The sequence below is a fragment of the Cyrtonyx montezumae genome, unplaced genomic scaffold (genome assembly GCF_038088225.1).
Source record: "Cyrtonyx montezumae isolate F1298 unplaced genomic scaffold, pur_monq_1.0 scaffold_9, whole genome shotgun sequence".
Lineage (NCBI taxonomy): Eukaryota > Metazoa > Chordata > Aves > Galliformes > Odontophoridae > Cyrtonyx > Cyrtonyx montezumae.
In genome coordinates, this window is record NW_027072100.1 from 1,546,053 (window position 1) to 1,562,757 (window position 16,705).

Consider the following 16,705-nt stretch of genomic DNA (forward strand, 5'->3'; position numbering starts at 1 on the left):
CTCCTCCTCGGCCTCTCTTTCCTGACCATCATACCTGCAGAATCCCTTCTTATTTTTCACATCCCTTGCCCGGCTCTGTTCCGTCAGAGCCTTGGCTTTCCTCCCTGGCAGCCCCGCACTGCCCCGCAGCAGGCTGGCACCCAGCACAGGGCGGAGGGACCAGCACCCAGGGAAGGGTTTGTCGCCTCACAGCCTGTGCTGGGAATGAACTACCCACGCAGGACAGACTGAACGGAGAGCAGGCACCAGTTACGAGTTAGTGATCTAGAACCCCGAGAGTCTCAGCTCTTAGAAGGTAAACTGTTTGAACAAGTCACCTTTTCCATGTTCCTGTCCTCTCTTTGCAGTAGGATTCCAGGCTGCTTCTAGTTCATCTCTCAAAGGGAAACAGAAGCAACTGCTCTATTAGCAGTTTGCGAAGACATTCTTTCTCACTAGTGAAACCTCCCCTGGGTCAGCAGGTCGAGGTGTCCTCCAGGAACGTGACACGAGGCTCAGGAGGGCAGCTGTGAGCTGGCGGCCTAGGGTACAGTCAGCGGGCAGAGACAGATAGGGCACAAATCATCCTCATGGGCCTCCACCGACTGCACCTGTCCCTCCTGGCTGCAGCTGCCCTGCCACGGAGCTGCTCTAAGGACAGACTTGCTGGAGGCTGCCTCTCACAGAGCAACCAGTGACCTCCAATCCTCTTGTATGCCGTTGCTAGGGACAGGCACTTCATTGCCACAGGCAGGAGCTCTGACATCTGCTTGCAGGACCTTGACATCTCACGTAGCACTGGCAAGGCCTTGACATCTTGTGTTCCAACAGGGGAAGACAGTGACGCCTTGAGAAATGCCAGCAGGACTTGATGCAGGAGAGGAGCTTGGGGCAGATATAGCGACCCACTTTGCTGTGAGGTCATGAGGTAGTAGTGGCTTTCTGGTGGTACTGATGGACATCCATTTGTTTTCTGGTAGTTGTCATGTAAATATTTTTGACATTTGACTGCCAGAATGCACCCAAAGACTTTCGTTGGTACAGTTTTAAATTGTCAATGGCTTACGGGCAGGTCGGCCCGGTTCCACAATTGGTACGGGGGACCTGCAGACCCACACCCCAGGAAAGGGGAACAGGGAAAGGGAAAAGGGAGATGGGCCTAGAAACAAAACAGCAGCAATGATCTGAGGAGGAAAGCTAATTTACTAAATAAGATATCGGAAAGCAAAATAATACAATATAATACAATATAACTGGAAATGAAGCTACTAAATAAAGTGAGCAAGAGAGTGTCTGATAAACCGAGGGCCTTACGCTAACGCCGAAGGCGGACAGCTGCAACAAACACTCACTGCTGAGTGGATCCCAAAGGAAAGAGAGTGTCCCGTGACCGCAGACAGTTTTTATCTTTCCCTCTGAGCATAAACACATAAAAAACACAAAGCATCACAAAGTCCTCTGGGGAATGTAGTTCTTCTCTTCTCAGACAGGCATACCCATAACTATCGATGATCCACAGAGCTGGAGCATTAGCTCCAACTCTTAATACACTACATGATGTTATGATGTGGAATACCAATACCAAAAAATCACAAAACCATGACACAAATATTGACAAATAAACCATTTCTTGAAGTGACAGATATAACAGATGTACCAGATGCAATAGTGCTGGTATATGGTGTTAGTGCTAACAAAATTATTGATATTCTGGGTATTCTTCAACAAGAGGTGGCTTACCAAGAAAGCACTCCTACCTTGGTGGAGGAAGAGGAGTGTAGCTTCTCATTTCTTTCCATTTCTTTTCTCTCCTTAAGTCTGTCTCATCTCTATTCCTTCCTCTCCCCCCTCCAGCACTTTCCCTTACATCCTAACCTTACCTGTTCCCCTCTCAGGGAGTCTTTTAAAATGACTTGGGTGGAGAGTCAAGGATGTAGTCAGAAATGCTTAGCATGTTCTTCTTAGCGCTCATTCGCACACTCAGGGGTATGAACTTTACTATTAACTTCAGCCTTCTCCACATCAGTTCTCCTGACTTAGTTGTCAGTGCTCTGGGGATTTATATGTTCTTTCATCTCCCTCTTCTGGCCAGCATACTTATGGACTGTGCATTCCCCTCATTAAAACCCATGAGCTGTTTCCTCAGCCTGCCATCTGAGCGGCTGCACGGTCTTCTGCATCAGCTGCTCCTCCTGCTTTGGGATCCTCAGAGGCCCCGGGAGGGTACACTCAGCCGTCACCCAGATCGTCTGTGAGGTAGTGGTACAGGCCCAGACCCACTACTGACCCCTGGGTATTTTGTTCTTTCCCTCAGAGGTTGTCTGTAGCAGCAAGAAAGCTGAAAGCCAGTCATTGCCAGCATACCAGTGCTTCTTGTGCAAAAGGAGCAGAAAACAACCTTCCATCTCCAGTATGTTCTTACCACCTTTTCATTTTTATAACAGATGCATTTCCCTCTTTCTTACATTAAGCCACACAATGGCTCACACTAGCTTACTCACAGAAACCTTCCCTACACCCACATTTACTTACCACTTGCTTTTCTTTTTTTCCTGCAGAAATTAGGTAGCCCTTCACCAAAATTTATTTTAATAAATAAACCATCAAAAAATTTCAGTCACTGAGCGACGCTACCCAATGCAAACAGAACCAAGTGCACCCCAACTTCCGACTCCAGAAGATAATTTCTGGCAAGGGTACAAGACAGGAACTCTGTGACAGTGCAGCTGCTCCTATGCAATAAAGGAATAAACTATTAACAAATTATCTCCATTGTTTTGGCACCCAGAGAATGCTGCTTCATCACTACCCGATGTACAGAAAGAAACCGATCCATCTAAGAAGATAATAGGGGAAAAAATAGATCAGGAAAGGTGCAGTGTTTTGGAGAAATAAGTTCATTGAAAAAGTCTTTGTAAACAGTCCAGAAGCTGACAGGAATACCCTAACTTGGACAGCCATCTGAAGGCTGATGAGGCATGCAACGATGGAGTGCTTTGGAAGAAGGGTGATGTGCTTTGTCAGGTTTATGCCCCAACCCCAACCATGCCAGCCAGCACCAGATTTGTCACAGCACAGCTGCTGGAGACCCTGTGCTCTGAATTTCTCTTACTTCAGTATGTGTGCTCTGCACCAGTCACCCTGCCACCTGCACAGCAGGTCTCCAGCTCAGCTCCAGCTGCACACTGATCCTGCTTGGGTCCAGGCCATCCCTTGTACTGGATCTCACTGCTGAGTGCAACAGCTGTCTTTCAGGAGACTAGGAGTCCAGTGACATTAGTGTCAAGGTATGGTTCAGAGATCGATCCAGCTTTTGAGTCTCTGCCTCCAGTACAGCAGCTTTGGGCTCCCTGACCACAGCCTCCAGAGAGTAAGACAGCTCTTGGTGAAGGTCCAACAGCTCCTGGCTGGTCTTTGCACAACACTCTACATAGTCCTGCTTGTATTTTCGTTCTTTTGTCAACTGCTGCTGCAGAAGAGTCACCTGAAAGAGGCAGAAGGCTGAGCTCATAGAAACCCACACTGCAGGACCATCCTTAGCTCCGTGGAATCACCCTTTAACTCCAGCCCTGGCCAACACTTTGTCCTTGTTGGATGGGTAGAAACAGGCTCCAAAGTCAATCTGAACTGAACCTGATGATCATGATGATCAACAGTGGAAATTCCTTTCTCTCATACTGTACACATGTACAATACTGACATATTGTGTGCACAGTAAAGGAAAAGATTCCTACAGGATTTAGTAATGCAACTCTTTTTTCAAAAGAGAAATTCTGGCAACTGCCCCCTTAGTTCCCCATGCTTCTTCCTCAGCAGGACAACTGGTTACAACAGGGTTGTAAAAGAGACTGTCTACCCAGCAGAGAGGGTACTGAAGAACTGTTCTGTTCAGATACAGCTCAAAAAAAAGCTAACATGAGAAAAGGGACCAAAAATCTTTTCCCAACTTCAGAGCTAGGGAACCACATCACTTAAGAGAGGGACAGATCTGACCTTGTATCTGAAATAACAAGGACACCTTTGCAAAACTGGGGTTTTAAAGGCTGAAAAAATCATCCCACGCTTTAGTAGGTAACTCAGGGACATGAGGGGGAGAAGTGAGCACTTTCTGCTTAAAGCATCTTCCAGGAAGCAGGAGATCGAGTTGCAGTTTTGCTGTCTTACAGAATTAAGAAGTGCCCTCATTAACAAGCTCAGATCTTTCATCAGAGCACTTTAATTTTCCTGCTGAACAGAAGTAGGTCCACAATGCATGCAGATACAACAGTCACAAGGGGAAAAGAAGTTCAATCAGTTCTCCCTAGTAACAGAACTTCAGCCACTGAAGCTTCCTAGTAAGAGCTCATGATAACTTGCTGGCTTCAGCAGCACACCCAGCTTACTTTCCAGAACTAAGTGTTACGTACTTTAGCCACAGGATTATGTACACCTTTTGCTTTTATCACCTGTGAAGATTCATACCCTCAGGGGGACCAAGATCTCCTACAGTCGGATACACCTGACTCATAAAAGTAAGTGGGAGAGAAGACTTGCAACTTTTGGTACTGCCAGTATTGCTGTGAAAAGATGCAATAGCATTCAGTAATTGAAATGTACATGTTTATACTGATAAAACAAATATTCTTATAGTGCTAAAATATTCTTACAGTGATAAAACAAATATTCTTATAGTGACATCACATAAACTAATATTAGAGGGTCCAGATTAATGTGTCAGAGAGGGTGAACAGCCTCAGGAATGGACATCATTAAACGCCTTCTTTCCTTCCTAATAGACAGTCTCTGCCTCAGTCCAGTATTGCGACCGTGATTAGCACAGAATAACAATATGAGACTTATGACTCTGTGACAGCTATAAGCTTGGCCACTGTCTTGTGTCCCTGGAACTCTGATAAGATGCAAACTCCACTTTTAACTGAATTAAGGAAAAAATAGGAACAGCTGACAAGATGAGAAAGGCTCAAAGGAAGCATCCTTCAAATACTCTCTGGCTGCAGGAAAGTTTTAATTTTCTGATTTTCCTGCAATCCATCACCCAGCATGCCTGACTTGGTAAGTCACAGACTAGCCTACATTAACAGTCTCGTTCATCTGCGGCCAATAAATGAGCTACCTGGGTATTTCCACTGCCTGGTGTACTCACTTCCTGACAGCTGTGACCCTGCCAAACCAAACATGTGCTGTAACATCATGCAAAGTTGTGTTCGTCAGTGCAGCTTTTGATGACAGCTTTTCTATTCCTCACCTGGTTCTGTAACTCAGTTAATTGACTGCAGAGAGCATGAGCCTCCTCCTGTGAAGAAAATGCAAGGGTTTGTTTTTAGTCTTCAGTCTGGGAAGGTCCATAGTCTCTATCAGTGTTACATTAGACCCATATGGTGGGGGCAGGGGGGAGGGGAACAATGTTGCCACTGGAATTTGCCATAGTTGCTCTGTATGGCCAGACTCCTTTCACCTTTCTAGAAGCAGGCATCTTGTCCTCATCAGATTCCGAGAGAGAAAACCTGCAAGCATCTGGCACTGACTGACCACTACAACTTCTCTTCAGTTTCCTCCGTTCATGTTCCACCTGCATGTTGGATAGGAGAAAGAATCACAGAAACCAGCCACCAAGCAAGGGAAAAAAAAAAAAGATCACAGGACATTATTTGTGAGAAGATTTCTGAGCAGAGACATTTAATTGCACCAGAGAAAGTTGGAGGCAAAAAGCAGTTGATATAGACTACAGAAGAGAAAGAGCAAGAGGAAGTTCCTGACATGAGAATCTCAAATGAGTGTGCAAGGTGACACCAGGGCAAGAAGAGTAGGACCTGAGTGAATGCCCATGTGTGAAAACAGTGAGATGTCAGAGGAGAAAGAAAACATGAAACTCTCCACACGGGAGAGGGAAGTAAACAGAGAACTCTAAAGGACTGTATATAGAAATACGTTGTGTTCCAGAGGACATAAGCATTGCTGAGGCAGTAAAAGACTTTTTTTTTTTTTTTACCTGCTTAAGAGTCATCCTGAGCTCAGCATTGAGTAGCTTCAGCTCAGACTTTTCATGTTCCAGCCTTGCAACTGCATGCTGCAGACACTCCAGTTGCTGCCATAGGAGCTTCTTCTCCGAGAGCCATGGTAGGTGCTCACTGTCTTCAGTAGCCTCCTGGGTGTACACAGACATTATGTGAAGTGACATCACATAAACTAATATTAGAGGGTCCAGATTAATGTGTCAGAGAGGGTGAACAGCCTCAGGAATGGACATCATTAAACGCCTTCTTTCCTTCCTAATAGACAGGCCAAAACAGCAATATATATTCCTAGGCACTCTACATAGGGACCACTACATAATCACATAACTTGTAATGAAGTAACTTCTTGCTTGTCCACAAGTAAACAGAATGTGCTTAGTCAGAAACAGCAGATCTCTGGAATTACACTCTAAGCACTGTCACTGTGGGTGCTGCTCAGCCATCTTTAAAACATTCTACAAAGTTTAGCACATTAGTTTGTTCAGCTGTGCCCTTTTGCCTCTATGCCAAATCCTAACCACACTTTGTTGGCTAAACTGGCCTGGACAGCAGAACTGATTACTAATCCCAAACTTCTGGTCTTGATTTAACAGCAAGCTCTGTAGTCCTTTCAGTAGTTCTGGGCTTGACAGAAAAAAAAAATTGTAGCAGGTGAATGGTCTGTGGCCTGTGCTACACAGGCAGGCAAGCCTGCTGACTGAAATCATAGGTTCTTTGGCCACGCTTGTAAATATTTATGGGAAACAACATTAGAATTCTTTATAGATGTTTTAGTTGACTGATGACCAGTCACACCACCCACCTGAAGGTGAAACCGGTCCTTGTCCCTCTCTGAAACCATACTGTGCAGGATGGTGACTTCTTCCCTCAAAGTCTTGTTGTCCATTTCACTCTTAGAAAGGGCAAGAGTCAGTGCTTGTGCCTTCTCTTTCCATTCGATTTCTCCGCTTTCAGTCTGCTTCAAAATAGCAATCACACGCTTCAATTCTTCCTCCTTTACTTTCCTCTCATCTTCCAGTTGTTGAGCTAGTTCCTTTTGCCTTTTCAATAAGTGGTCTCTCTCCTGGAGAATTCTCCTCTTCTCTGCTTCTTCTTCCTCCCAGTTTTGGAGTTTCTGGATTTGTTTCTTTAGAGTCTCCTCTTCATCTTTCCATCGCAGAGCAGATGTTAATTTTTTGAAGAGTTCCCTCTGCCTCCTCAGTTCTTTGTCTTTCTCTCTCAGAGTTTTCTCTAAATACGTGACTCTGTCTCTCTGGTAATTGATCTCTTCATTCTTCTTTGTCATAGTCTGCTGAACATGCTGGCGATCTTCATGAAGATCTCTTATTTCCTCATCAGCTAACCTTTGGTCACCTTGAGCCTTCATCTCCCATTCTCTTTCATGCATGGCTTCTTCCAGGAACTTCTCTTCCTCTCTGTGATGTTTAACCTCCTCTTTCGTCTCAGACTGGAGGTTCTGCAAGGTCTTCAGTTCTTCTTGGTGCTGGAGTTTTTGTAGAAGAGTTTCAATTTCTTTATCTCTATCTCTCACCACTTCCTCAAGCAGATTCACTTGATTCTGGCAAGATGTTAATGCTGCTTTCATACTTTCTTCACGAAGATGAAACACATTAATCTGCTCTGACTGCTTGAGAATCTCCAAATCGTTGTTCTTCATTGTTTGGCTCATTTTGTTTAGATCCTGCTGCAGACTCTTGGCCTGTTTAGCTTCTGACTCCTTTTGCTCTTGAAGTTCCTGGACGTACTCTTTTAAAGACACTACCTCTTGATTTCTAGTTGCTAGAGAAGATTCAGCACATTCTAGTTTTTGCATTATAGCTGTAGTCTGCATCAGCATATCATCATTTTGTTGTTGAAGCTTAGAGATAGCTTCCTCTAAAATGTCTATCTTTCTTTCTCTTTCTTCCAGAGTCATTTTTGTTTCTTGAAGAATCACTTGATCAGTTTTGTGCTTTTCTTCCTTTTCTTTAAATGCCTCACATTGCTTTCTAAGGGATACAGTTTCTTGCTCTTGTTCCTTTAAAGCCCGTTTAAGATGCTGCAGAATTTCTTCCTGCTGCATAGAGTCTTTTTCTTGGTTTTGGAAGGACTCAATCTGTTCCTTCTGAGATTCAATCATTAAATCCTTCTCTCTCAGTACTGCCTTAGTGTATTCTAAGTCTTTACATAAGACATTCATCTGTTCTATTTTTTCCTTGTATTCCCTTGTTTGTTGCTTTTGGATGTCTAGAAGTCTTTCCTTTTCTTTTAAGGCTTCCAATTGGTCACTAACAGTCTTCAACTTCTTTTCCATGACTTCTTCAGCTTCCTGGATTTGCTTTTGCTGTGACTCAAGCTCTTGATCTTTTTTAGATAAGGAAAGTGTCATTTTTTCTACTTTACCCTGGAGCTCTTGCAGGTACTCCTCTTGATGCTCCTTGTACTGCTGAAAGAGTCTTATCTGATCCCTTTGAGAATCAGACTCATTCTCTCTGTCCCTAAGAACTTCCCTGAGCTGTTCAAGGCTCACGCGTAAAGATTTCACCTCTTCTCTCTCCAACTCCAGTTCTTTGATCTGCTGATTTAGAGACATAAGCTCTAAGTTTTTCGCCTTCAAGTTTCCTTTCATTTGATCAAGATCAACTAGCAGACTTCTCACTTGTGAAGTACCATGTTGTTCTAGAATCATTAGCTTCTCTTCCTGGAATTTGATCACCTGGTCTTTCCCCTCCAGATCTTTGCTCATTTTGCTTAAGGCGGTCCTCTCCAGTTCTCGATGCTTTTCCAGCTCCTCTATCAGTTCTTTCTGAGATCTGATCTCCTGGTCTCTTTCCTCCTGGTTTTTCCTTATCTCGCTTACAACAGTCTTCTGCATTTCTTGCTGCTTCTCTAGCTCCTCTATCAGTTCTTGCTGGGATCTGATCTTCTCATCTCTATCCTCCAGTTTTTTGCTCATTGTGCTCACAGCAGACCTCTGCATTTCTTGCTGCTTCTCTAGCTCCTCTATCAGTTCTTGCTGGGATCTGATCTTCTCATCTCTATCCTCCAGTTTTTTGCTCATTGTGCTCACAGCAGACCTCTGCATTTCTTGTTGCTTCTCTAGCTCCTCTATCAGTTCTTTCTGGGATCTGATCTCCTGGTCTCTTTCCTTCATGTCTTTGCTCATTTTGCTTAAGGCAGTTCTCTGCATTTCTTGTTGCTTCTCTAGCTCCTCTATCAGTTCTTTCTGGGATCTGATCTCCTGGTCTCTTTCCTTCATGTCTTTGCTCATTTTGCTTAAGGCAGTTCTCTGCAGTTCTTGCTGCTTCTCCAGCTCCTGTATCACTTCTTGCTGGGATTTGACCTCCTCATCACTCTTCTCCAGGCTTTTGCTCACTGTGCTCAGAGCAATCCTCTGAAGGTCTTGCTGCTTCTCTAGCTCCTCTATCAGTTCTTGCTGGGATCTGATCTTCTCATCTCTATCCTCCAGTTTTTTGCTCATTGTGCTCACAGCAGTCCTTTGTGTTTCTTGTTGCTTCTCTAGCTCCTCTATCAGTTCTTGCTGGGATCTGATCTTCTCATCTCTATCCTCCAGTTTTTTGCTCATTGTGCTCACAGCAGACCTCTGCATTTCTTGCTGCTTCTCTAGCTCCTCTATCAGTTCTTTCTGGGATCTGATCTTCTCATCTCTATCCTCCAGTTTTTTGCTCATTGTGCTCACAGCAGTCCTTTGTGTTTCTTGTTGCTTCTCTAGCTCCTCTATCAGTTCTTTCTGGGATCTGATCTCCTGGTCTCTTTCCTTCATGTCTTTGCTCATTTTGCTTAAGGCAGTTCTCTGCAGTTCTTGCTGCTTCTCCAGCTCCTGTATCACTTCTTGCTGGGATTTGACCTCCTCATCACTCTTCCCCAGGCTTTTGCTCACTGTGCTCAGAGCAATCCTCTGAAGTTCTTGCTGCTTCTCTAGCTCCTGTATCACTTCTTGCTGCGATATGATCTTCTCATCTCTCTCCTCCAGTTTTTTGCTCATTGTGCTCACAGCAGACCTCTGCATTTCTTGCTGCTTCTCTAGCTCCTCTATCAGTTCTTGCTGTGATATGATCTTCTCATCTCTCTCCTCCAGTTTTTTGCTCATTGTGCTCACAGCAGACCTCTGCATTTCTTGCTGCTTCTCTAGCTCCTCTATCAGTTCTTTCTGGGATCTGATCTTCTCATCTCTATCCTCCAGTTTTTTGCTCATTGTGCTCACAGCAGTCCTTTGTGTTTCTTGTTGCTTCTCTAGCTCCTCTATCAGTTCTTTCTGGGATCTGATCTCCTGGTCCCTGTGTGCCAGGTCATTAGTCATCTTGCCTATAGCAGTTCCCTGCAGTTCTCGTTGCTTCTCTAGCTCCTGTATTTCTTCCTGCAAGGATTTGATCTCCTGGTCTCTGCCTTCGAGATCTTTGCTCATTTTGCTTAAAGCAGTCCTCTGCAGTTCTTGCTTCTTCTCTAACTCCTGTATTTGTTCTTGCTGGGATTCTGTCTTCTGGTTTTTCTCTTTTATGTCCTTGATAATCTGATCTAGAGTAGTTTCCTGCATTTCTTTCTGAATTTCCAGCACTCTCACCTGTTCCTGGTAGAACTTCATTTCTCCCTCTTTCATTGACAGGATGGCATTCACTTGAGTGAGATTCTCCTGCAAAGCTTTTACATCTGCTGCCTCTTTCTGTAGCATCTGGATTTTCTCCTGCTGAATTTCCGCTTCCTTATTTTTTATTTTCAAGACAGACAACATACTTTGTAGTTCTTGTTCAAGGGAGTGATTCATATCTGCTGTTGCATTTGCTCGTGTTTCTGAGGCTGTGACTGATTCCTGAAGAAGTTTTATCTCCCATATCAGTTTTTCTTCAACTGTTTGCAGTCTGACCCGCTCACGCTGCAACAACAGGGAGAAAAAGATTCGGTAATTCTATTTATACAGTTTGGTTTTCATACCAGATTTGAACTCCCACTTTGGTGGCATTCAAAGGCTGCAGTTTGAGCTTTTAGTAGAAACTTTTACCTATTCAATTGTTTTCCCCTTCTACTCAAAAAACAAAACAAAACAAAAAACAACAACACCAAAAACAACATACATATTTGAGAACTGTACTGAATTTAGCAAACTGGCTGTAACTGATTTTTCGATGGTGGATTTAGATGATGTTTCCTCTCTCCAACTCCAGCACTGTTTCAGCTGTGAGAACTTTAATAGACCTTTCCTGATCCTATCCAGACACGCTGTACTGACCAGACCATTTGGAAACAAGGCGTCCTCTGCTGTAAGAAAAACCTCCCTTCATTTCCAGCCACTAGCTTCAACAGATGGCTTGTGTTCTTCTGTTGGAAAAAAAAGAGTGACTGTGCCCTACCTCCAAGGGAGTTGGAGGTCTTTCCTGAGCTTCCCTTCAAGTCCAGGTACTTCTGAATTTAAATGTGTATTTGGGCTCAAAACATACAATGTCAGTTTGAAAGTTACTTTGACATGGTGCAAACCTTCAGAATTGCAGAAAAGAAACACCCTGCATCATAAGTAAGTTTTCATATGACTCCAGTATCTTTTTCCTCCTTATGCAGAAGAACACTATTGGAAAAGTTAATATAAAATGATCACTTATATAAATTTTGTTCTTCTACCCTTGTACTCTGTGATACCAATTCTCTCTACTTTCTGGACTGACCTCTCACTCGATGCTGATCCTGCTAACTCAGACACAGGGGCTAGCAGGAAAACAAGTGTAGGAAATAATGAATGAATGGAAAAAAGGTAAATAAAAGAGACTTAGTCAGTTTTTGTATACTCTGATTTGGACCAAACTTCTACAGCACCACCCCACACCATCTCTTCACTGAAAAGAAGAAATAGTTCCTTACATTTATTAATAGATGGCAAAAAAACAAACAAACAACAAAAAATAGAAACTGCCCTTTTTAGCATCTGTTAGCCATACCAGCACATCCTTATTTTGCTTCTCAGTGCTCTCAAGTTTCCTTTTTAAAGATGCCACCTCTTTATGTAATGCCATATTCTCCTCCTTTAGAGCAGCAGCCTCTGCCTGCAAGGCTGCTTGCAGAGAGTTCTTCTTGCCTTCTGCCATCTGTGTCTCTGCAGCAAAGGTCAAGGAGAAGGTGAAAAGCAAAGTAAAATCAAACTGCTTTGTAACCTAGGCAGAAAATAATATTTTTTCCCTCCCATCTCTGTTTTATAGGCCTCAAACCCACAAGGATTTTCAAAACAAGTATGATTAAAAGCCTTCCAGACAGAGAAAAAAGGAAGATTGACAGTGGCAAGGTTCAGAATAATATAAAAATGCATTTACTGTTCTGCTTATTAAAAGGCTAGGGCTAATGACAAAGCAGCAGGTCATCCTCAGCATTAGAATTAGATAGAAAACTAATGAAACAAGGATAGGGACTGATGCAGGGAGGTCTAGTGTCCTAAGGAAGAAGAGCTGGGGTAGGCAAGGGGAACAAGACTTACAAGAGAAGACTGAGTGTGACACAGTTCATTGATCAGAACGTCACATAAGGCTTAAGAGAAGAGGACAGATGCCAATGTAATGCTTGAAGATGCACATTAAGGAATTTTTTTCCAGAAGAATGCTTGGGTAATACACTGCATACTCATGGAGAAAAAAAAATAACCTGTGATAACAGGATGACAGCAGGGTAAGAATAATTGTGTGTCATACCAGTAGTGAGACTGGAAACAAAAAGTTTACAGATGAACTGGAACTGATGCACACTAAGAGACAGAACTGTAAAAACAGACTAAACTACTAAGCAGGAACTGAAAGGGAAAACAACTGACCAGTGGGACAAGCAGGTACTATTCAATGGCAGTATTTAAAGTACAGAAGCTGTTACCACATATGATAAAAACATATTACTATAAAAAAAAAGTCAATGATACAAATGTTCTAGAAATAGGGATGATGTAAGGCCTGGAAAACTGTGAAAATGATCAGCAATTCCTTCTCACAGAATTAAGACAAAGAAATACTGAATAGTTAAGGCACTATGTGAGCATAAAGCAGTACAGGAGAGAGACTACTAACAGTGCCCACATTTCCCTGTCTGTGCAGTATGATGAATGGAAAGTAAGAAAAGATGACCAAAAGGCGATTCTAATTTGAAGAGTGGAAAAACAATGAGAGACAGGAGAAGGTATGCCTGCCTGGCTATGACACAGAGAGGCCAGCAGCCACGGAGGTTCTGGGAAGGCTTGGAGATTAAAGTAAGAGGTAATTCGTTGCATATGAAAACCAGTTTGTAGATAAATCTAAAGTAAACATTACAAAAAATTGTAAGAAGATGCTAGGGAAGCAAGAAGTTATGTTTGCTACAGATTGGAGCTCAGATACTGAAGTGCAGAAGCATTAGGTACTAGAAAACTAGGAAAACCAGAACAGGAAGAAAGCGTGCGTACAGTAACCTAGTAGCTTAACGTAGAACTGATGCTCTGTAAAATGGCAATGTAAGAGGAAAAGTAGGTCAACAAGGGTAATGTTTTTAGAGTCTATGGAGAAGGACAGAATGAGGAATCAAGCTACACCTAACTGTAGTAACACAGGACCTGAAAGGCATCGCTGCTGCACACCTATCACCAGTCACAGCACTGGATGCAGTGCCAGCCACTGACTCTTGCTATGAAAAGTTTTCTTTGATCAAATCTCTCTTCATTGGTCAATTGTCGTACAGTCAAATCTCATGTTTGTTGCTTCCCCCCCCCCCCCCCCCCCCCATCTCCTGGCACTGCAGCACTGCTCCTCTGTGTGGTATTCAGTGAGACAGGATTGACTCAGTGGGTTGGAAAGGAGAAGCTGTACCTTCCTGGCTTTGAGCCAACTGTTTCTGTAGCTCTTGATTGCGGGCACTGAAGTGGTCCCTCTCAGCTTGCCTCTTGCTCAGATCCAGTTCCAGGTCCTGCACTTTCTTCCCAGTATCATTCTGGAGGAAGCAAGAGCAGTATATGTTCACAGAGCCACTGCTGGCAGGAGACAAGGAGGTACAAAAACTAAAGGCAGAAATAGCCAAGGTGGGAGGAGGCAGTTGGTCAGTAATGGTACATATGACTGTCTGTTCTCCCTGTGGCAGCAAGCAAACCTGGTCTACAAGAACTAACACCCATTCTGCCATTGGCACTCTGCTCATCAGCTCAGTTCAACAAAGGGACAGGATTTCTGGGTGCACTTCAGAGACACATTACCAGATCTTGCTGAGTTTGCTTCAGGTCCTGACGCAGGTCTTGCAGGGATGCTGCCACTCTGTCCATCATGAGCTCTACAGGGAGGTCGCTGGCCTGAGAAACAGTCAGGTCCCAGACACAATCCCGTTCTGAAGAGAAAAGCCATTCAATATGGGGGTCTTCAACAAACAACATCTGTTTACACACTGCAGAAAGTGGCAGCACCTTTGTAGCCACACTACAGTTTACATTACAGCAAGACATGTCACAGGATAAGATTATTTTGCAGCACACTAATGTGAGGACTACTCTCAGAAAAGAATACGCACGCACCTCATGACTACTTGGTCTTATTTCATCCTGGTGCTAGTTGTTTCTCCATGTACCAACATGGACTTTTCTCACAGGCTTACAAGACTTACCAAGGCTTGAGTCAGTCTGAACTGAAAGGGTGTATCTACAAAGAACCATCCCTCCCTCCATATTCTCCTCCATCCTCATGTGCTCTACACAATTCTCATTCCTCCCACACTTGCCTGAATTTGAGGTGACGAAGTCTCCGCTTTTATCAGTGCCATCACTCAGGATGTGGCGAAGAACCACGTGCAATTTGTCCAGCTGGGACTGGGCTTCGCAGTGGGCACTGGCAGCCTGCTGGCACTCTGTAGCTAATGCCTTTGCTCTGTTCTCTGTGCTACAAAGCTTCAGATGAAGTTCAGCATTCTCAGACTCTAGCACGTGCAAAGAGTCTCTCACACACTGTTCACCAGCTTGAGATGCCTCCAGGTCTTGCAACAACTGCCTCTCCCGAGCTGCCAGGCTAGCCTCCTTCTCCAGCACCACTTCCTGCAGTGTCTGTACCTATAACACAGATGCACAGAGCCTCAGGAATAGTGCTGCTACTGAAGAAGCAGAGAACGAAGTAGAGAGAAGAATAAGGAAGAAATTACTCCAAGTAAACACCATGTTGAAAACAAAAGGCAAAAAAAAAAAAAACAACCCACAAGGATTCAGACTGAGCAAAACAGACAATGATCTAGAAACATCTGCCTGGAGGCTAAGGGGCCACAAGGAAGAATCCCCTTGCACAACAGAATGACTGAGCCACCACTCTTTCCAACCTCAGAAATGAAGCAGTGCGTGCTTGAGCAGGGGGCTGGCAGGGCAAGGTTGCAGATCAAGCACCCCTGCATGCAGGTGGGGCCGTCAGGGGTGCCTAGAAGTGGAAGTAAACAGAAGTCAGTCCACACCTCTTCCTTATTGTGCATCTCCAACACACCAGATGAACTGGCTGAGGTAGAAGTGCCTTCCACAGACTGTGATAACCACTTCTATCTCATCAGAGCACTCAGTGACCTACACAGATCCCACCATCAAGGGACATTTGTAACATAAGATACTGAGAAGTTCCAAAGGAGTCTTCTGTTGCTCTTCAGGGATTTATGTGTTGCTCCCTGCTCTCATGGTTCAGGGCAAGGAAAACACAGCAAATCCAGCTTCACCTCAGTGTGCAGTCTCTAGGCAGAGCACAGGAGTGTGCATTGCTGGTAGGGGAAACAAGATGGATCCTACAAAGTGAAGTGGTACTCAGTGTCCTCGGATAAGAGGAAGATAGGGGATAGGACACCTGGTTGTTGAGCTCCCGTATTTCTATTCTGTGGTCTGAGTGGAGCTGCTGAGCCTGCTGAATAGCAGAACGTAGTTTAGACACCTCGCTCTGCTGGACAAAGTTGTTTTCTTCCAAGGTTTTGAGGCTGAATTCCTTCTGTTCCAGAGACAGAGACAGTCTGCAAGAGAGAACATGCAACTCATTACTGCATGCTATAAGATTTAATAAACTCTTTGGACTTCCACCACCAAGGTGAAAATTCCTGTCTGCTGAGCTGTACCTGAACAACTAGGCTGCTCGTTCAGTCCTACCTATGCCAGGTTGGCAGTCACAGCCAAGCATGGACCTACTATGCTCATTTCCACAGAAGAAAACTAAGCTACTGGCTAAGTGTAATATATGCACATTCACATCTCAAAAATATCAGTAACGTGAGCACATACGCTGAAACACTTCATGAGAGATGTTAACAGTGATATCCACAGACACAGTCTCATGTTCTGACACTCTGCAATACAGGTGGTATCAAGGGGCAGCTTTATCCACCTCTGGTTCTAGTTCTTCTCAACTTCTAGTACTCCACAAAAGAACATAGAAGACTAAAAGCTCCAGGGAAAAGGGGGGGTGGGTTTATGGATAATGCATCTTTATTAATCTCTAATATCCACAGTATAGCTTCTTACCCTCCTATGTGGGTGGCTCCATGCAATGGAGCTCACAGTAATACTCTTAGATATACAACAGATGGTCTTGGGTGTAACAATTGGAAAAATAAGGGCCTAAGAAACATACATGATGACCTACTGACTTTCAAAATAAAACCAATCCTTCAAACAAGACATAATGTGCACCCACATAGAACATGGCTGAAATATACTAAAAAGTATTAAAAGGATCCAAATGCAGCAATTCAGTGGACAGCATGCAAATAGAAATTACTGA

General features: G+C 43.9%; 1 protein-coding gene across 1 annotated transcript in view; it reads right to left on the bottom strand.

Moving 5' to 3' along the window:
• Positions 1 to 3,115: 3,115 nt before the first annotated feature.
• Positions 3,116 to 16,705, bottom strand: part of CEP250 (centrosomal protein 250) — a 34,898-nt gene continuing 21,308 nt past the window's right edge. The window contains 10 exon segments of the mRNA XM_065754503.1: positions 3,116 to 3,463; positions 5,225 to 5,272; positions 5,435 to 5,548; positions 5,969 to 6,124; positions 6,796 to 10,863; positions 11,918 to 12,072; positions 13,796 to 13,916; positions 14,176 to 14,303; positions 14,691 to 15,015; positions 15,782 to 15,941. Coding sequence (XP_065610575.1) covers positions 3,116 to 3,463; positions 5,225 to 5,272; positions 5,435 to 5,548; positions 5,969 to 6,124; positions 6,796 to 10,863; positions 11,918 to 12,072; positions 13,796 to 13,916; positions 14,176 to 14,303; positions 14,691 to 15,015; positions 15,782 to 15,941 — 5,623 coding nt within the window.